The 21,218-nt window shown below is 40.8% G+C and overlaps 1 protein-coding gene across 4 annotated transcripts in view; it reads left to right on the top strand.

The window, feature by feature from the left end:
* EFHC1 (EF-hand domain containing 1) overlaps nucleotides 1–21,218 on the top strand; it is a 68,431-nt gene that overhangs the window by 30,106 nt on the left and 17,107 nt on the right. For 3 of the 4 annotated variants that reach the window (XM_079780974.1, XM_079780973.1, XM_079780976.1), the window contains 4 exons: nucleotides 1,002–1,151; nucleotides 2,264–2,453; nucleotides 7,698–7,918; nucleotides 16,713–16,853. In XM_079780974.1, coding sequence (XP_079637100.1) covers nucleotides 1,002–1,151; nucleotides 2,264–2,453; nucleotides 7,698–7,918; nucleotides 16,713–16,853 — 702 coding nt within the window. The remainder of the gene's footprint in view (nucleotides 1–1,001; nucleotides 1,152–2,263; nucleotides 2,454–7,697; nucleotides 7,919–16,712; nucleotides 16,854–21,218) is intronic. The other variant, XM_079780975.1, reaches the window with a different exon arrangement.

The raw sequence follows: 21,218 nt of genomic DNA, 5'->3' as shown, positions 1-21,218 counted from the left end.
AGAGGAGAATTTTTATTGCCAGTCAGTATCTCCAGCTTAGTTGATTTAGTAGACATTAAAATCTATAATATTTTAATATTGAAAGAATATTGGAGACTGCCTAGTAAACTTTAAATACTAAGATTACAAGCAAGTTAGCTGCAGAGCTAATACCAGAACTCAAATATTTTGGTTCTGTGTTCTTTATATTTTCTATTGAATTCTCCAAAAGCAAACTACACAATTCCCCAAAGAAACCTAGATTTCAGGTTAATTTCTAGTTCCAGAATGTAAACAGAACCCATGAAGTTGTTCTTTTCTGATTCTCAAAAAAGCATAGTCCATTATGGTTCTTTTAAAAAGAATGTTAAGTTGTATTAAAAAATATAGTGACTCTGAAAATAATATTATTATTCATAATTAGCAAAATAGAATTCAAAATCATATCATGTCCAAATGCTTTCCTTAACTTTTTCTGGTGAGATTTGAATACTTGATTTGCCTTTCCTGTTTTGCTATAACATTTTCTGATCTAAACCAATGGGTATGCTTTCTTTTTTTATTTTGAAGGGGAGACCTAATCATAGACTTGTTTTAAATGAGTTGGAAAGTTGAGAATTTGATTTCAGCGGAACTTTGCCATTGTGCAGTTTGTCCCTATACCTGATATGAATTACATATTGTTTGAAACTATGGTTAGGTTTCACATTTGTGTATGTAAGTAATCCTTACTCTGTGCTCAGGCACCTAACTAAATTCCATTCATCTGAGGTTATATTTGGAGCTTATCATATTGCCCGTCATTTTTATAATACAGAACACTTAAGGTAGTAATCAGTTACTGTCTGCATTATTCAGTTGGGTCAATTGGAGGCTCAGTACTGCGAAGACATGGCTCAAGCTGCAAATTAATGGTTAACCCGGGCACTGGTATAGAAATTATTACACTTATTTTTATTCCATCAGTTAATACTTGAAGAAGCTTCAAGAAAGGTGATCAGTATTAATTTTGAATTATTTAGGAATTTTTGGAAAGTCAAGGAATTGAATTAAATCCACCTGGGAAGATGGCTCTCGATCCTTACACAGAACTTCGAAAACGCCCTCTTCATCAGTATGTCACTCCATCGGACTTTGATCAACTCAAGCAGTTTCTCACCTTTGACAAACAAGTAAGTGACTCAGGCACCTTGGTAAGTTAACTCGTTTCCAAACGTGTAAGTGTTTATTAGCAAACTATTTTGGTGTGTGTGTGTTTTGAAACATCACACCTATAGTATAACCATTTGGATACAGTGCTATTTTTAGAGTTAGAGGGCTAGGAATGCCAAAGTTTTATAGAGATCCAAAGAAGATTGTGGAAGTAAGTCTTGTGACTTCCACCAAACTTAAATCTTAGAGCATCCCTGAGCTATATCTTCTTTCCACTTTATATTTCCAGCTGGCTACTTTCTCAAATGTGAGTTAACCTCAACAGAACCCTTTGGGAAACCTTAAATGGATTATTTATTTTGCATATATGTAGATTTCTAAGGTTCAAATAGTAATTTCACAGAAGCATTCCATTACAGATGATTCTTGTTAAGTTTTATGTTAATGTGTGAATACAGAATGTTCTGGGTATTTTCCAACTGTTCCAGCCTTTCTATGCTCCCCCTGGTGGGCAGGGTGTGTAGGAGATTTCAATCTTCCTTTGTGTGCTGAAGGGAAAGAAAATGGAAAGATCACCCTCAATGCTTCTTTGCTGCTTTTTTTTCTTTCAGAAATGTAATTCCTTTTAGTTCAGAAAATTTTACCTAGCACTATCATAGTCTTTTAAGGATGTTCTTTATATCAATCATATATCTATTATTATTTTGTATTTAAAGATTGTGTTGTTGATACTGCTACTAAAAAAAGATTGATAAGTAAATGAAGATTCTTTCCATATTAATTACATATAAACCATTCACGTGCACCTTTATTAGTAACTGTATAAAGGATCCATTGCTCTTTTAATTCAACTTCTCTTTCCCTGACTAATATTTTTGGATCAAAGTGAATTTTTTTCTCAGCACAGGTTTATAAGCCTATTAATATTTTCCAGCTGTTGACATCTGATACATAATTTCAGATGTTTTCGTATGTTTGGTAAAAATTTCTTTTTTTTAACCATTTGAGATTGCTTCATTGTCTTTCTAGCTAATATTTTCATTATTGTCTGATATATGAATGCCAAAGTAGCTAAGCTAAACTCTCCACTTACAGAATTTGTATTTAAGTCACTACTTTGGATTTCTCAAAGGTTCTTCGATTCTATGCGATCTGGGATGATACAGACAGCATGTTCGGTGAATGTCGCAAGTACATCATTCATTACTATCTTATGGATGATACAGTAGAAATTCGAGAGATCCATGAACGGAATGATGGGCGTGATCCCTTCCCGGTCCTGATGAACCGCCAGCGCATGCCCAAGATTTTGGTGAATGCAAGTACGTTTGGTTGGGTTTATCTTCTGATAATTGGACCTTTTTTTGGATCTTAGAGGAGTTTCTAACCCAGTGTGGTCATTTCCCTTTACACTTAGGAGGCTCTTGGTGTGTTCTTAAAGGGACTAAAAACTGCTTTCCCTTAATTTCTGTCCTCTACTTGCCCCCTTAGTCCAGGCTCCCCTCTGAAATGGTCTGGTGGAGAGGACTGATATCCAAGTCAGAAAACAAAACCAAACAGCAGTGGGAGATTCATGAAAGTGTGGGAGATCAAGGCTTCTGAACTAACGCAACTTATCCAGATTTTTGTGCATTTCTGAAACAAGCTTTTTCATTCACAGATACAGCTTTCCATTTCCTGATGTGCTTTTTTTGACTTTGCTTCTTGCCTCACTCTTTGACAAAAGGAGTTTCTATGTGGGATGACTTAAGATTGGAAAAGTCACGTCTATGGCTCATAGAGTGTAGCGCCACTGTGTGAATGCTTGCTCTTTGCTGGTGTAAAGTAACCTACTGGACTGGAGAGTGAGGGCGCAACAAAATGCAGGTGGCACCTGCCTTACATCAGTATTTCTCTGTGATACGTAGGCTTGCTTTAGTTATTGACTTGGTAGTTTAAGAATGTTCTCTTAGCCTGGCTGGTGTGCATGGCTCAGTGGTTGAGCATCAACCTTTGAACCAGGAGGTCATGGTTCGATTCCCAGTCAGGGCACATGCCCAGGGGATGTGCAGGAGGCAGCCGATCAATGATTCCCTCTCATCATTGACGTTTCTAAATCTCTCCCCCTCTCCCTTACTCTCTGAAGTCAATAAAAATATATTTTAAAAAGAATGTTTTATTATAAAAATGCCATATTGGTGGCATATAATGACATACCTCATGGTTGGATGGCTGACAGAACTCTAAATGTTCACTGATTTTTTTGGGGGGAGCTATGAGATAAGAAATTCCAGGTATTGAGCAAGAGGTTTGTCTTAAAGGTTATAAACAAAGTGGCCATCTGAAGGCTAAATTCTTGGCCTGCAGTGTTTAAAAAAGAATGCAGTGTTATTTGGGGGTAAGGAGTTGGAGATTTCTATCATTGGGAGAGTGGATAAACAAAATGTGATGAAGGTATACCTTGATAAATATGTAGTGTTAGAAGCAATAAACAGAATGTATAAGAAAGCAAATAGGTGCATCTTAAAAACATAGTGCTGTGTAGAAAAAAAAGTAAAAAGATGTATAATGTAATAATGTTTGCATAAAGTAAAATATACACAAAACAACATATATAATACACTATAATAAAAAAGCTGCACGTTAGAATGGTTGCATGTGAGGTAGAAGAGAATGAGATTGGTGAAGAGAATAAAAGGGAGTAAAATTGTTTTAAGAGTTAACATTTAAAATCTCTTTTTTTGAAAAAATGAGAATAATTGCTAACACAGCTTGTATTCTGTGCTAGCAACAACTGGATCTGTGCCCTGGTTCAACAGAGTCTGGCCGCTGCCTGCCATATTCTTATATATAGCCTCCTATCCAGCCCTTTTAGAGTCCTAAGACATTAGGACTGAGGTACTAATTTTGGCCTTTCGTATTACTTAAATGAGCCTGAAATTTCTGCCATCTGGAACTAATAAAGTTAGATTTAAAGTAAATTAAAAGAAAGAATGGAAATGTCAGTGGAGCATGGAAAAAAGTGTCACTAAAACTGAATTCCTTGAACTCTCAGGTTCCACGCTTGTCTCTGCTTTATCAATGTGGCCTACATCTAAAATTTTCAATATATAATCATCCTATTCTGTCCCCAAGTACAAAAATTAATTCAAAATGGATCAAAGACCTAAATATAAGACCTGAAACAATAAGTTACAAAGAAGAAATATAGGTGCCAAACTTATGGACCTGAACTTGACCCCAAAGGAGAGAGGAGGAAAGGCAAATATAAACAAATGAGACTATATCAAAGTAAAAAGCTTCTGCCCAGCAAAAGAAACAGACAACAAAACATACAGGCAGCCAACCAGATGGGAGATGATAGTTGCAAATAGTAGCTCAGACAAAGGTTTAATTTCCAAAATATATAAAGAACTCATAAAACTCAACACCAAATAAATAAACAATCCAATAAAAAGTGGGCAGAGGACCTGAAAATACACCTGACATACAAACAGCCAATAGATATATGAAAAGATGCTGAACCTCACTGGCAATTAGGGAAATTCAAATCAAAACTATGATGAGATACCACCTTACACCTGTTAGAGTGGCTGTTATCAACAAGACAAGCAACAACAAGTATTGGAGAGGTTGTGGAAAAAAAGGGAACCCTCATTCACTGCTGGTGGGAATTGTAGACTGGTACACCACTATGGACAGCAATCTGGAGATTCCTCAAAAAATTAAGAATAGAGCTACTATATGACCCAGCAATCCCACTCCTGGGTATATACCCAAAAAACTCGAAATCATGTATTTGCAAAGGTATATGCACCCCTATATTCATTGCGGCATTATTCACAGTGACCCAAGACATGGAAACAACCAAAGTGTTCTGTGATAGAGGACTGGATGGAGATGTGGTACATATGCACAATGGAATACTATTCAGCCATAAGAAAGGATGAAATAGCGCCATTTGCAACAACAGGATGAACCTTGAGAACATTATGCTAAGTGAAATAAGTCAGTCAGAAAAAGCTAAGAACCATATGATTTAACTCATATGTGGGATATAAAACTGAAACTTATGAACACAAACAGTAGTGTGGTGGTTGCCAGAGGGATGGGGATGGGGAGAGAAGATTTGACTTAGGGTGGTGGGCACATGGTGCAATATACAGATTTTTTAACATAGAAACCCACACATGAAACCTGTATGTGCATGTTGACCAATGTTAACCCAATCAGTTTAATAAAAATAATAATAATCATCCTGTTCTATAACTTCCCAAATTGGAACAAAGTTTTCATCAGTTACATGGAGAGGCAGCATGTTAACATGTGAAGGGTTCTTTTAAGAGGCGGGAAACATATGTTTCTGTAAAAGTTATTGTTAGTCATGCAGCAGGACAGGAAAAGCTAAGCTTCCATCAGCTAAGTAAATAATTCCTTTAACTACAAGGAGTGTAGAGTTGATGTTTAACTCTCAAAGGCATTTATCCAATGGATGATTCTTACTAAATTCAGTTAAACAAGAGTTACGTGTCTGCTATGGAAACTAGTTCATGTGCTCACTGCTGTGGAGGATAAAATGAAAATGTAACTTCCAGACCTAGAACCCCTGTCCTTAAGTCCCTTCTAGTGACTTGGGAAACAGGTCATATTAGTACACAAAGCCATTAAACAATAACACAAGTGTCCAAGACTATCTGATTATATAACTAGTTATGTCATGTAGACAGAGCTCAGAAGAAGAGGTGTGAACTGAAGACTAAAGAAGGCTCTGTGGCAGAGCTGGGTACTAAATATTTAAAGAACATATAATTTCAAGCTTCATATAAACTCATAGAAAAGAAAAAGAACTTAATTCATTGATTTTTTTTTTAAAACTAAAGACACCATGAGAAAAAAGAACTATAGTCTCACTCATGAACATATGTGCAGAAATCCTAAATATCATATCAGTAAGATAAATCCAGCATTATATGAAAAAGATAATTGTTGAGCAAACAAAGATAAATGGCTGGAACACACACAGATCTCTTGGAACCTTGTTTACTGAGGGAAACTCATGGAGTCACGAGCTGTGTCCCCCATTGCCCATCACTTACTGGGGTAACTCAAAGAGATCTACTAGGGTTAGGCACTGCACACTGGGAGGAGGGGCTTTTAAGATGCCTGATTGCCCTTACCCCTCTGCCTGCCTACCTGATCACCCCTAACCTCTCTGCCTGCCTGCCTGATAGCCCCTAACTGCCTCTGCTTGCCTGATCACCCTAACTGCCCTCCCCTGCCGGCCTGATCGCCCCTAACTGCCTCTGCCTCGGCCCCCACCACCATAGCTTTGTTCAGAAGGAAGTCAGATGTCTGGAAGATGGCTGGTCAACCTGGTCTAATTAGCATATTACCCTTTTATTAGTATAGATAGATTATATAGGAGGATTGCTTAAATGGGGGTGGGGGGGATCCTTTTTCAGCAAGAAGAGATGCTCTTGGCAGACAAAAATACATAATCCCTATATCTGGACTGATAGCCAGCCATATGCACTATACTGCCAAACTGGTCATTAAAAAATTGAACTGCTTTCTTACACCTTACACCAAACAGCTATTGCCTTTAAAACCCCTCCTCACCCCCCACCTTAGATTCTGCCTTCGCAGTTCACCCAGGTTAGGTTCTGATTGGTTGTTTTCTATGCCAGTCAGCATCAAAAGCTCCACCTTCTAGGCAGCCATTGGATCCTCACATTTCATCCAGATTTGGTTCTGATTGCTTGGTTTCTAAGCCAGTCAGCGTCTCTGGGCCTGATCAGAGAGGCAGGGCTGATCAGCAGCTGCCCCAGGCTGCTGGCGAGCGGCCTGAACTGCTGACCTCTCAGAGAGAGAGAGAGAGAGAGAGAGAGGCGCAGCTGCTGGCAAGGACTGGAGAGAGAGAGAGAGAGAGAGAGAGAGGGAGGCAAGGGCTGATCCGCAGCTGCCACAGAGGCTGCGCATCAGACCCTGCTTCTCTCACGGGGCCTTGCCAGCAGCCGTGGCAGCTGCTGATCAGCCTTGCCTCTCTCTCTCTCCCCCCGAGAGGTCAGCAGTTCAGCCCGCTTGCCAGTCCCCACCCACCTGAGCCTGCTGTGTGCGCAGCCTGGCATTTGGTCATTCCTTTGGTCGTTTTGGATGTTACGGACCCTGGCTCTTTATATATAGAGATTGTTGTAATCTCAGTATCTTGTAGTGTACTTAGTACATGGTATATGTGATCACTAATAATTCGTTGGGTTCCTTCTAGATCTAATACTCTACACAAGGACATTTATTCTTTTCTCCAGTGATGATTTCTTCTGAACATTAATTCTGTTAAGATCAGTGACCTGTAGTGATAGTTGGAACTGAACATGGGAGAGAGACTTTACAAAAGCCATCTGGGGTATTATTTATGTGTCCGGTCAACAGATGGAAGTACACAGCATGTGTTCTTCTGGGAATATAGAGGAGGCCCTGACCCTTGACCAGAGCCAAACACTGCACTCCCTCAGGTTCTCAAGAATGCCTTGCTGCTGTGTGTCCTATCCTCATTCCTTCTTTCCTCTCTCCCTGCTCTCTTATGTTAGAGGACTTCCCTAAGTGTGTGCTGGAAATCTCTGATCAGGAGGTGTTGGAATGGTATACTGCCAAAGACTTCATCGTTGGGAAGCCACTCACTATCCTCGGGAGAACCTTCTTCATTTACGATTGTGATCCATTTACTCGACACTATTTCAAAGAAAAGTTTGGAGTCTCTGATTTACCATGTATTGATGTAAGCAAGAAGGAACAACCTCCTGTAAAACAGGTAATGGAACGTTAGTTCTGAGTGTAGTGAGAGAATTAATCTTTTGATGTAAAGTTAAAGAAAAAGGGGAAAAAAAGACGTGAATATCCAGTTAAAAAAACAAAAACAAAAAAAAGCAAAAAACAAAAACAAAAAAACACCAAAAAAACCCCAAACAAAACGACAAAGCATGTAAAATAGAGCAGTTCACAAAAAAGAAATATAAATGGATAATGTACATTAGAAAAGACCCTCAACTTAATTGATAAAGAAATAGAATGTAAATAATGAGGTTTTGGATCTATTTTTGAAAGATTTTGAAAGACTCACGATAGCTTATGTTTGCCCTGGTGTGAAGAAATGGGCATTTTCATGTACTGTTAAAGGAGGACCAATAAGAAAAAGCTTTCTGCCCTGGCCAGAATGGCTCAGTTGGTTGAATGCTGTCCCTTGGACCAAAAGGATTGAGCACAAAACCTGGGCATGTGTCCTGACTGGGAATCAAATCAATCACTGGTTTGATTCCCAGTCAGGACACATACCTAGGTTTTGGGCTCAATCCCCAGTAGGGGGCATGCAGGAGGCAGCCCATCAATGTTTCTCTCGCATGTTTCCCTCTCATCGATGTTTCTCTTGCATGTTTCTCTCTCATCGATGTTTCTCTCTCTCCCTCTCCCTTCCTCTCTCTGTAAAAATCAATAACATATTTAAAAATGATAGATAAATAAATAAGAAAAACCTTCCTGAAGTCAGTTTGTCATCATTTTAATTTATTCAAAATAAAATGTTACATATTTCTTGACCCAGAAAATCTGTGTGTGGTTTTAATTTCGCCTTTTATACCAAGTCTTGTATTACTTTTATAATATTTTTTTCATCTAGATTTTTTAAAAAGACATCTTTTCACATTCTAGATCCTGAGGGCATTTCATTGTTTCTTGCCTATTTATCAAACCCTTTCACTGAAAACCTGGTTGACAGTAAAGCAAAAACTGATTAACTGAAGATGTTGGAGATGACTTTCTTTCATTGCAACATAGCTTCCCTTAGAATCACACTGAACTACAAAATTCAGTTCTGAGCACCACAGAAGTCCACTCTGACATGAGAGTAAGTTCATGGTGCTTTTAATGCACTGAGATAGTAAAATGAGAAACTTGAGCCTTCAGAGTGGCTCAGCCACATATTTTAGAGTTTCAAGTGAGAATTGCACATTTTGAAATTACACATTATACAAAATATTCAAGAAGTGTCTGAAGTATTAAGGTAGCACAGTATCATGGACTGAAAGCGTGATTGTTTTTATACCTCTTTGGATTAGGAGCGAGTCATACAACCTCTTTGTTGCCCATGTATAAGGAAGGGTGATCAGACCTGTGACTCATCTCTGTTGCCACTGTGTGTGTAAAATAATGTCACTGGGCTATTTCTTTTCAAAAGAGAGAGAACAGGATGGAATTGAGTTGCTCTAGCCCAGGCCCTTTACCTTCTCCCCATCTGCTACCTCTCTGTGTGCACTTAGCCTCCATTATACTGAATTCTGTGTAGTTCTGCAGGTGCTACATTCTGATTTACTCCCCTGGACTTTAGCTGATGCTCTTCACCTGCTTAAACCACTTTTCCATCATTTTTTTTCACACGGCTCTTTCTTATTCTTCAAGGTTCAGTATAGGCTTTCTCTCTTCTAAGAGAGTATCTCTGAAGCTCCAGGCAGGGCTGGCCACCTCCTCTGTGTTCCTGGGGTGCTCTGTGCCTCTCCACTAGCACTTATCTGTTACATTAAAATATCTGTTGATGCATTTTCTCAACTAGACTGTAAATTCCTTGAGGGCAGGGACTATATTCTGTACATCTTTGTGCTCCTAGCAACTAACACAGTGCCCAGCAAATCAGAGGTATGTATACAGTATGTCTCTTGAAGTAGGCTGAAGAAGACTGCCTGTTTAGTAGGTGTTTGCTATCCCAAAAGACAAATGATCTCTTAAACAAGCCTCTTAGAACCAACATTTCATAAAAACAATACAAAGAAGAATTTGGAGTTTGGTGTGTGCCAGGGGCAATAAAACTTCTGGAAGCAAGTATAGGTGGTAATAATACAGTCATGCGTCACATGATGACGTTTGGGTTAACAATGGCCACATGTACAACAGTGGTGCGATCTATAATAATAAAAGTGTAATATGCTAATTAGACTGGACAGCCAAACGACATTCTGGATGACCTTCCAGACGAAACTGGGGCTGCGAAGGCCGAGGCAGCCTCTGCAGCTGTGAGGCCAACCCCCTTGCACGAATTTTATGCATCGGGCCTCTAGTAAGATTAGAATGGAGGTGACAAATTCCTGTCACCTAGTGGCGTCATAATGTCACAGCACAACACATCACTCACGTGTTTGTGGTGACACTGGTGTAATCATGCACTGCTAGTCATTTAAAATTACAGCACATACAGTTATGTATGGTACCTGATGCTTGATAATGATAGTAAATGACTATGTCACTGACTTATGCATTCAATGTAGTAAACTTCTTATCATTATTTTAGAGTGTACTTGTTCTACCTATTTAAATAAAGTTTGTTGTAAAACAGTGTTATGCCAGCAGCAGCCTGATACATGTTGTGTTTACCGCGTCTTGACTGCATCATTTTTTCTTGTGATTAATCTTGTGTAGTTTTGCTCATTGTGGTCCCTACGCATACAAATCCACTGCTAATATTGCCAGTGACTGATCTGGGTGCAAAATGAAAATGATTAAAGACTACAAAGGTAGACAATTAGTGATGGCTACAGCTTTCCAGTCATGCATGTCCCATTCCGCCATAGCTACAATCTTGAAGAGCAAGAACAAGGGTAATGAGACTAATGAAAATTTGAGAAGGGCCTGTGTTAGATAATGGAGAAACTTCTAATGACCCAGATGGAAGAGGAGACACAGCAGTGTGTCCTGTCGGCACCACGAGGCTCACAGCCACAGCGCAAGATTTGTTTTTGATGTTGAAAGAAAAGGCTGGTCCCAGCTATGATGTGAATTTATCACTAGCTCTGGGTGGCTTAAATTATTCGAGTATTGTTATTCATTCCATAATGTGAAAGTGAGTGTTGACTCTATGAGTGTTGATGTGAAGGAAACTGAAGAATTTTTGGAAACTCTAGATAAGCTGATTGTGGAGCAAAATTATCTGCCAGAGCAAATATTCAATATGGATGAAACCTCCATATTCTGGAAACAGATGCATGAATGGACTTCCTTCCATAGAAGGCCAAGTCAATGCCAGGTTCTGAGGCTTTTAAATACAAAATAACAGTCTTGCTTGGGGGCAATGTTGCTGGCTACAAATCGAAACCCTTGTAATCTGGCACAGTGAGAACCCCTGAGCGTTCAAGCATATCGATAAGCACACATTGCCAGTTTCCTACAGGGACAGTTGGAAGTCATGGGTGACCCAACTCCTTCCAAGATGCCCTCCTGAATTGCTATGCCAGTGAAATGGAGTACTGTTTAGACAATAACATACCCTTCAAGATTTTGCTTATTGATAATGCTCCTGAACATCCTCCTTTTATTGGTAACCTTCATCCTAATATCCAAGTGCTGTGTCTCCCTCTAAAACCCCCTTTTTGATGCAACCAATGGATCAAGGAGTTATAGCAGGTTTTAAGGCCTAGTACCTGAGGAGGATCTTGAACCAGGCTATTGCTGCACCTGAGGAAAACACTGATGTAATTCTGGAGGGAGTACAACATTTTGACTACATCAAGAACCTTACTTGAACTTGGAGTGATGTCACCAAGGAGTATATGAATGGCATCTGGAAGAAGACACTCAGGAGATTCACCCATGACTTCAACGGATTTATCAAGGATGAGGATGTTGCAAAAATCAAGACTCTATGGTTGAGATGGCAAATGACTTTAACCTCAGTGTGGATGAGAAGACATTGAGGAGCTCCTAGAGGTGGAGCCTGAGAAATTAACTAATGAAGAGTTGTTGGAACTGGAACTGGAATGCATAGGTGAAGAGGCCAGAGAAAAGGAAACTGCAGGAGAAGAAAAAGACGAACCCCCAAGAAAATTCACAGTGAAGGTTTTAGCAGAAGCTTTTGCAGACTTCAACAAACTCCTTAGAAAGTTTGAAAACATGGACCCCCAACACCAAAGGTTTGTATTATTAGAGAGGAATGTTCATGATGCATTATCGGTCTATAAGCAGATTTATGATGTAAAAAAAGAAACAATCCAAGCTAACCATCATGGGCATGTTTCTGAAAACAGTGACACCTCCTCAAGAAGAGCCTCCAGCGGGTCCCGCAGGAGGTGTTCCAGACGAAGGCATTGCTGTCAGAGGAGAGGACAGCTCCATGTGTGTGACTGTCCCTCAAGACCTCCCAGGGGACAAGATGTAGAGTGGAAGACAGTGATATTTAGGTCCAGACCTGTGTAGGCCTAGGCTAATGTGTGTGGTTGTGTCTTAGTTTTTAACAAAACAAAACAAAATTAAATTTGGAAAAAATTTTAAAAATAGAGAAAGCTTATAAAATAAGGATATAAAGAAAAGTATTTTTATACAGCTGGACAATGTTTGTGTTTTAAGCTAAGTTTTATTATAGAAGAGTTGAAATTTTTTAAAAAATTCAAAAAATTTGAAAGTAAAAACATTACCGTAAAGATTAAATTATTGTTGAAGAAAAATATTTTCTTACAAATTTAGTATCGCTTAAGTGTACAGTGTTTGAAAAGTCTACAGTAGTGTACAGTCATGTGCAGGCCTTCACATTCACTCATCCCTCACTCACTGACTCAACCAGAGCAACTTCCAGTCCTGCAAGCTCCGTTCTTGGTAAGTGCTGCATACAGGTGAACCATTTTTATATTTATAGCATGTTTTTACTATACCTTATCTATGTTTAGAAATGTTTAAATACAGAAATACCACTGTTACACTTGCCTATAGTATTCAGTACAGTAACATGACGTGCAGGTCTGTAGCCAGGAGACTAGGTTATGCCATATAGCTTAGGTGTATAGTTGGCTATGCCACCTAGATTTGTGTGAGTGTGTCCTATGATGTTCACACGATACTGAACATATTTCTATCATTATGATACATGACTGTACCTCTTGCTATCAGTTTTTTTTCCTGATAGAACTCTGTACCATTGAATGTGCCTCACCCTCAAATTTTTGGCAGCATTTGATGGAGTATATAAGAAAAAATACCATGGGAACACATCTAGATTCCGATCAAGCAAACTATTCCACCACTTTAGTTTACAGATAAGTGTAGTGTAAGATAGCAGTCCAAGGGACTTTCCCAAGGTCATATTGCAAAGTGCAAGGGCGAGCTTTACCTAAGCAGGGGGTAGAATGGGGAGGGATTGTCACAGAGTGGTGCACCTTTTGGAGCCCTTTGATCCATCTTTTGAGTTGATAAAAGCTTTTGAGCCCTAGAATACTTCTCCCATTCCACTCTCATTACCATCATACTTTTTCCTCCTAACCTGTCTTCCAAAGAAAGTAAAGACTTGGATAGAGAGCAGAGAGAAGTGAAGAACTAGGTAGATGTTTGTTTTGCCTATCTCAGTCACTCTGTATACTATAACTACCTCCATATATGTGGCACATTAATTGTAGTGTTTGGTCAGTTTATTTTCAGTAAATTCTCTATATTACAAATAAATTCTCTCTGCCTATTCATAAAAGTCTGTGTTGGAAATGAATAAGAGAGCTCCACTTACCAAACAGCAAATACATTTAGCTCTCCTTAGTCTTGACACTTCAGTCATTTAAACCCTGAACAACGTAGTTGTAAAGCAGGGATGGGACACAGTAGCAGGGTCTAGAGGGATAAAGCTAGAGCCAAGCTAATGGCAGGGGCAGAAGTGGATATGAAGGAGATATATTCAGTTTGAGAATCATGACACTCATAGGTCAGGCTGATCTGCTAGACTGGGAGTAAGTAAACATGGGTCCAATGGCCAGATGTGTTCCCTCTCAAGCTGGCTCCATATGGAGACGTGCTGGTGGGGCAGAGGAGGAAACCAAGGACTAGGGGAGCTAATCTGCTATGGAGATGGCCCATAAAAGCAGTACGTGAGGGGTTATGGGACTCCCACGCTCATCGTATACTTGCTTTGTTTAGAAAGCCTGGGCAGAAACTCTGGTGGGTGGGTCATATGAGCAGGAGTTACTAGGAGTAAGAATGTTCACAGTCAGAGGAGTGGCTCATCTAGATTTAAACAGGACCCAGGCAGTAACTTGGAGTATGAGAAGCCCGGTGCCAGGACTCCAGGTATATGGGCTGATATTTAGGGAAGGTCTTCATTCCAAGCAGAGCAAATGAGGTGCAATTCAGGAAAAGCAGGTAGAATCCTGTCGAAACACAAAAGGAATTTGAGAGGAAGGCACTCAGAGGCTTATAGGTATCTCCTGTTTCAAAATCTCTCAACCTCCACTCCCATCCCCCAACCAGGCTGCTGCCATTGTGTTATTGCGGATGCAAAACAACTTTAGATCCCACCACTGCATTTCTGCCTGGCCTCCAGAGTAATGCAAAACTTACCAGTATTTGGCATCTCACACAGGTCCCTCTGTCCATGGCAGCGTGTATATTTATTGAGCAGTGGTGTTGCACTTGGAGCAAATTAGGTCATTGCCCACCCACCGCATCCTCTGTCATATTCCAGCCATGATTATCACATCACTGCAGCCCTGGCAAGTGGAGTGCAGGGTCAGTGTTCCGATCACTACACCTTGAATGAGCATGGCAGAGTTACTGGGTTTTGAGGGAGTACCCTATTACAGGGATTTTATAGACTAATTTGTTAGAGTGCCTGAACATAATTTATAAAAAGATTTGGGTAAGGTATCTACTAGCACAAGTGAAAAGCAAGGTACAAGCTGAGTTTGCTAAGAAAGCATAGCAAGGAATCAGAGAAAAAGAACTCTGCTGCTTTCTAGCTAGTATTGATGAGAGAGTGGATAACACCCTCAAAACTACTTAAGTTTTGAGACAAACAAATCCTAGCATCCTAGAGTGATGCTTTCAGCTCTTCGTGGAACCTGAATGAGAAATATAAGCTCATCCTATACTTCTACACTACTCACCAATGAAATTGATTTGGAGTTTGCTCCTTCACTAGGAAAGGAGAGTTCTGTATGAACAAGGAATCAGAGTTCTCAGTAAGTATGGCTGTCATCCCTCTTCTGTGAGGCAAAACTCAAGTAATAAAAATATTAGAAATATGGAAGTAAAGAGGGAAAATGAATCAAGTTGATACCGTTATAATTAACTAGTTATTAATAGTAGGAGAGGAGCAAAGGGGGAAGCCAGAAATGATAAGCTTGGCCATTTGGGAAGATTAACCAGGAAGCTGCAATTTCACACTCTCTAGAGAAACACTGGTCCAGTCCCTGCAGAACACGGGGGGAAGGGGTCCAACAAAGGGGAGATAGATGCATATGACTAGGGAAGGTTCCTGTCGGTCACACCTGGGAACAGAATGAGTGTGGCTAATGCAAGCCCACGAAAATTTGGGGATGCATAATCCCTTAAAGGAGTTTGCTCTCATGTTGCTCTTGTGACTCTTGGCTCATGGGGCACTCTTGCTCCTCTTCCTTGCTTTCGCCCTTGTTTCCTCCATAGCCATGTGGCCCTGGAAACCCCGCATGCAATGGACTGATGGACTGCAGCAGGAAACACAAATTAAGCTATCCTGATGCTGTATTGGATTGTGCCAACATGGAATGGAAACTCTGGACACTGGCTCTGATTTTAGCCCTGCTAAAGCCAGAGCTACACTTCTTCTATGGCATGACTGAGGGAGAGGGGACCTTGGAAACTCAGCGTTGTAATTCCACACAAATAAAAATCACTCATTCTACCATATGAATCTCAGAAAAAAAATTTTTTTTTTTTTTTGAGATATCGCAAGAATTCCACTTCCATGAGCAACAGGTAGGGACAAGGAATTCCCCCCCGCCCCACTTCCACCGGTAACAAAGTCATGCTAGGATGGTCACGAGGGCCAGGATTGGGCCCGGGAGTAGGGCCAGGTAAGGGTCAGTGGACATCAGCAGTAGTTTCACTTGTAGCCCTGAGAGTTACTTTGTAGCATCAGCAGTTACTTCTATGAGGAATGATCAAGGTACAAAATCTATAAATAAGCCCTGGTTGGTGAGCTCAGTGGTTAGAGTATTGGCCTGCACACCAAAGGGTCGTGGGTTCGATTCCCAGTCAAGGGCATGTACCTGGTTTGTGGGTTTGCTCCCTGCCCTGGGTTAGGGCACGAGCAGGAGGCAACTGGTTATATGTCTCTCTCACATCAATGTTTCTCTCTCTCCCCCTCTCGCCTCCCTCCTCCGTTCCTCCTTCCCTTCCACTCTTTCTGAGAAGCAATGGAAAACATTCTCAGGTGAGAATTAACAAAAAAAAAAAAAATCTATAATAATAAAAGCATAATATGCTAATTAGACCAGATGTCCTTCCGGACAACCTTCCAGACAAAGCCAGGGCTCCAAGTGAAGCCTGACTCCCAGGTGCCTGCTGGCGGCCAGAGGGAAGCCTGGGTCCCGGTTGCCAGAGGGAAGACGGTGCCTGCAGCCGGGGGAAGGAAGGCCTACTCTTGCACGAATTTCATGCATCGGGCCTCTAGTCTATAATAAGAGGAATGCAATATGCGGTGTGTTATTTTTTCTGACTACATTTGTAAATATTGAAATATCTTTTAAATGTTTTCTAGATTTTTCAAAGAAAGTTAGTTACTTTATAATTTTTAATACAAATAGCATCTGCTTCTTGCTTCTGTATTTCTTCAGGAATTACCTCCCTATAATGGTTTTGGACCAGTCGAGGATTCCGCTCAGAATTGTTTTGTTCTCATTCCAAAAGCTCCGAAAAAAGATGTTATCAAAATGCTGATGAATGAGAACAAGGTGCTTCGTTATTTGGCTTCATTGGTGAGGTTAATTTTTATATACTAAGATTCTGTTCTGTCTCCATACCATGCCTTGACGCATGTTGGATGCTGTTAAGTATGGTGTCCCTGAACCAAGACCTAGCTCAAGGCCAATCTCCCACAAAAATCTTTTCTTAGATCATTGATCTTCCCCTCTGCCCCTCAAATTTTGACAGACCTTTTTGCATTTTTAATTAAGTAGTTATGAAAGCCTGATTTATATTCAATTTATTTATGTGTCTGTGTGCCTTTCCAGTGTACTTTGATTTCCTTGAGGGTAGGGACCATGTCTTACTAATTTTTAGTATTACCTGTCATGTCTAGCTTGATGTATTTTATAGTCATTAATTATAATAAAGGGACTCATTTATTGATATCAGTTAACTAGATGTTGCCTTTGAGAAGTCATATGGCTAGTGGTTGAGAACATAGGTCTGGAAACAGACATAAATTTAAATTCTGAATATTCCACTCATGGCCTGAATTCCCCGAGGCAAATTACTGATAGGAATTCAAAGGATGATGTCTTTAAAAATGAAAAAAAAAATGTAGAAAAAGGAATATAAACATTTTATTTAGAACTATTCACATAAATATTAGAAATTGAAGTAAGTTACTTCTGGGAATAGGTATTGGGAGTGGGGAGGGGTAGACCAGGTGATTTTTCAAACTACAGGCAGACTTGGAGATACTATTAACTAGTTAGAAAATTTAGTACTATAAAGATGTTTGCCCCAAATTGATTTATTGTTTTAAAGCAATTACAGTCAAAATCCCAAAGGGTTTTTAATTTTTGCAGATTGACAAACTGATCCTATTTATTTATGTGGAGATGTAAAGCACTTCCAAGAATGGTAAAAACATTCTTGGAGAACAAGATTGGTGGATTTGGTTAACAAAATATAACATATATTAAAAAGTCATATAAAATAATTAAGATAACAGAGTATTTGTGCAAAGATAGATAATTAAGCCAATGGAAGAGATTAGCAGCGGTCACCAACTGGTGGTCAGCGGACCACTGGTGATCCGTGAGGTCCGAAAGGTTGGCGACCGCTGGATTAGAGAATTCAGAAACTGACCTACACACATTTCGATACATGACGAAGGGCACTGCTGAGGGATTAGGAAAGGAAGGCCTTTTTAATAAATTATATCAGAACAATTAGATACCTATTTGGAAAAAAAGAAAATATGACTCACCTCAGACCAAATATAGAAATCAATTCTGGGTGAATTTAAGATTTAAATGTGAAAGGCAAAGCAACAAAATTTCTTAATAATAATAAAATTTTACCCTTGTAGTAGGGAAAGATTTCTGTAGTGGTACACAAAAAGCCAAAATTGTTTCAAAAACTGATAAATTTGACTACATTAAAATGGACATTAATGTTCCTCAACAAAACACCAATAAGAAAGTAAAAAAAGGAAAAGACAGAGTGGGAGAAGATGTTATTGAATAAATCAACTAAGAACTCATATCCAAAATATCTAATGAACAATCTAAAATCATTTTTAAAAATAAGCAAGAAACTTGAGTAGGCATTTTACAGTAGAGGATATCCAGAAGGCCAATAAATGTATGAAAAGGTGCTCAGCCTTTTTAATGATCAGGAAACTACAAATTATAACCACAATGAATTGCTCTCACCTACCAGGATGATTAATATGTTGGTGACAATATGGAACAATAGGAAATATACTATCAGTGACACACTCACTTAGGAAAATAGTTTGGCCTAATCAAACATACCAGATTGTGCCAAAATAATACACATACTAGTATGTGCACTAAGAGATAAGAATGTCCCTAATAGCATAATCCATGATTGCTAAAAGTAAACCTGAATGTCCATATATAGGAGTCTGGATAAATAAATTGTGGCATGTTTATACAATGATTTGAATTCTGTTCAGTAATGAAAATTAATGAACTACAGTTACAAACAACATAAATATAACTTTGAATATAAGAATTCAGACACAAAATAATACATATTATATAATTTTGTTTATATTAAGATTTTAAAAAAACAGGCAAAACAGAACTGTTTAGGAATGCCTGTTTTGTGGTAAAACTAAAGAAAACCATAAAACTTAAGATAGTGGCATTTTGGGTGGGGGAAGGATAGGATATTAATTGGGAGGGTGCTTTCTAGGTTCTATCAATGTTTCTTGACCTGGATGGTGGTTACATGGGTGTTCACTTTATGAAAAATTTTTGAACTGTACATTTTCTGTGTTATTTTGGTCACTTTCTCTGTGTTAAGAGTTCAAAGTAAAAAAATCATTTAAAAGAATACCAATAGGACTATTAATAAAGAATTGGTTTGTACCTTCCTATAGGTCAGTGATGGCGAACCTATGACATGCACGTCAGCACTGACATGCGTAGCCATTTCTGATGACACGCGGCCGCTGAGGCGGCCGCATGCCGAGGATGAAACATTTGCTGCTCCTGAGGATGAAACATTTGCGAAATGTTTTTTCCTCAAAGTGACACACTACCCGAGTTATGCTCAGTTTTTTGGCGAAGTTTGACACACTCAAAAGGTTGCCCATCACTGCTATAGGTAAAGGAAAAAAGAAGTGATATTCTGGTCGTGGTAATTTTCAAAGGGTTTTCCCTGGCCTGGTAAAAAATAGAGGGTATATCTATTCAGCTCATCACAAACACTCTGAAGCAGTGGTCGCCAATCTTTAGGACCTCGCAGACCACCAGTGGTCTATGGACAACCAGTTGGTGACTGCTGCCCTGAAGGATGAGTCCCCAACCCCCTTGCTATGGCCTTGCCTGTGGCCCCGCTCAGAACTTTGTATTTTATTCTAAGTGTGATGGGAAGTCTCTGGAAGTTTGAGAACAGAGGAGTGATGTGGTTTGATTTTTATTAACTACTAGAGGCCCGGTGCACGAGATTCGTGCATGGGGGGTGTGTCCCTCAGCCCAGCCTGCACCCTCTCCAATCTGGGACCCCTCTCACAATCCAGGAGTGCTGGCTCCCAACCGCTCGCCTGCCTGCCTGCCTGCCTGATTCCCCCTAATCACTTCTACCTGCCATCCTGATCACCCCCTAACCACTCCCCTGCCAGCCTGATTGATGCCTAATTGCTCCCCTGCCAGCCTGTTTGCCCCTAACTCGCCTCCCCTGCAGGCCTGGTCACCCCTAACTGCCCTCCCCTGCAGGCCTGATCGTCCCCCAACTGCTCTCCCCTGCAGGCCTGGGTCCTCCCCAGCTGCCCTTCCCTGCAGGCCTGATCGCCCCCAACTTCCCTCCTCTGCAGGCCTGATCACCCACAACTGCCCTCCCTTGCAGAACTGGTCCCTCCCAACTGCCCTCCCCTGCTGGCCATCTTGGGATGGCCATCTTGTGTCCACATGGGGGCAGCCATCTTGTGTGTTGGAATGATGGTCAATTTGCATATTACTCTTTTATTAGATAGGATACTAGAGCCCCGGTGCACAAAATTTGTGCAGGGGGGGTGTCCCTCAGCCCAGCCTGCACCCTCTCCAATCTGGGACCCCTCGAGGGATGTCCGACTGCCCGTTTAGACTCCTGGTCAGATCAGGCCTAAACAGGCAGTCAGACATCCCTCTCACAATCCAGGTCTGCTGGCTCCCAACTGCTCGCCTGCCTGCCTTCCTGATTGCCCCTAACCGCTTCTGCCTGCCAGCCTGATCACCCCCTAACCACTCCCCTGCCAGCCTGATTGATGCCTAACTGCTCCCCTGCCAGCCTGTTTGCCCCCAACTTCCCTCCTCTGTTGGCCTGGTCACTCCTAACTGCCCTCCCCTGCAGGCTTGATCGCCCCCAACTGCCCTCCCCGGCTGGCCTGATTGCCCACAACTGCCCTTCCTTGCAGGCCTGGTCCCTCCCAACTGCCCTCCCCTGCTGGCCATCTTGTGGCGGCCATTTTGTGTCCACATGGGAGCAGGATCTTTGACCACATGGGGGCAGCCATCTTGTGTGTTGGAGTGATGGTCAATCTGCATATTACTCTTTTATTAGATAGGATAGAGGCCTGGTGCATGGGTGGGGGGCCAGCTGGTTTGCCCTGAAGGGTGTCCTGGATCAGGGTGGGGGTTCCCTTGGGGCATGGGGTGGCCTGGGTGAGGGGCCTGTGGTGGTTTGCAGGCCAGCCACACCTCCCGGCAACCCAAGTGGAGGCCCTGGTATCTGGGATTTATTTATCTTCTATAATTGAAACTTTGTAGCCTGGAGTAGAGGCCTAAGCTGGCCAGGGCTGCAGAAGCTTGGCTTCCTCCATCGCCGGGGGCAACCCTAGCCTCCTGCTCTTCCAGCTCCATGGCTGCCGCCATTTCTGTTGGGATTTATTTACCTTCTATAATTGAAACTTTGTAGCATTG

This window comes from Cnephaeus nilssonii (assembly GCF_951640355.1).
Source record: "Cnephaeus nilssonii genome assembly, chromosome: 9".
Lineage (NCBI taxonomy): Eukaryota > Metazoa > Chordata > Mammalia > Chiroptera > Vespertilionidae > Cnephaeus > Cnephaeus nilssonii.
Note: the sequence above shows the minus strand (reverse complement) of the source record. Positions and strands in the feature narration are given on the sequence as shown.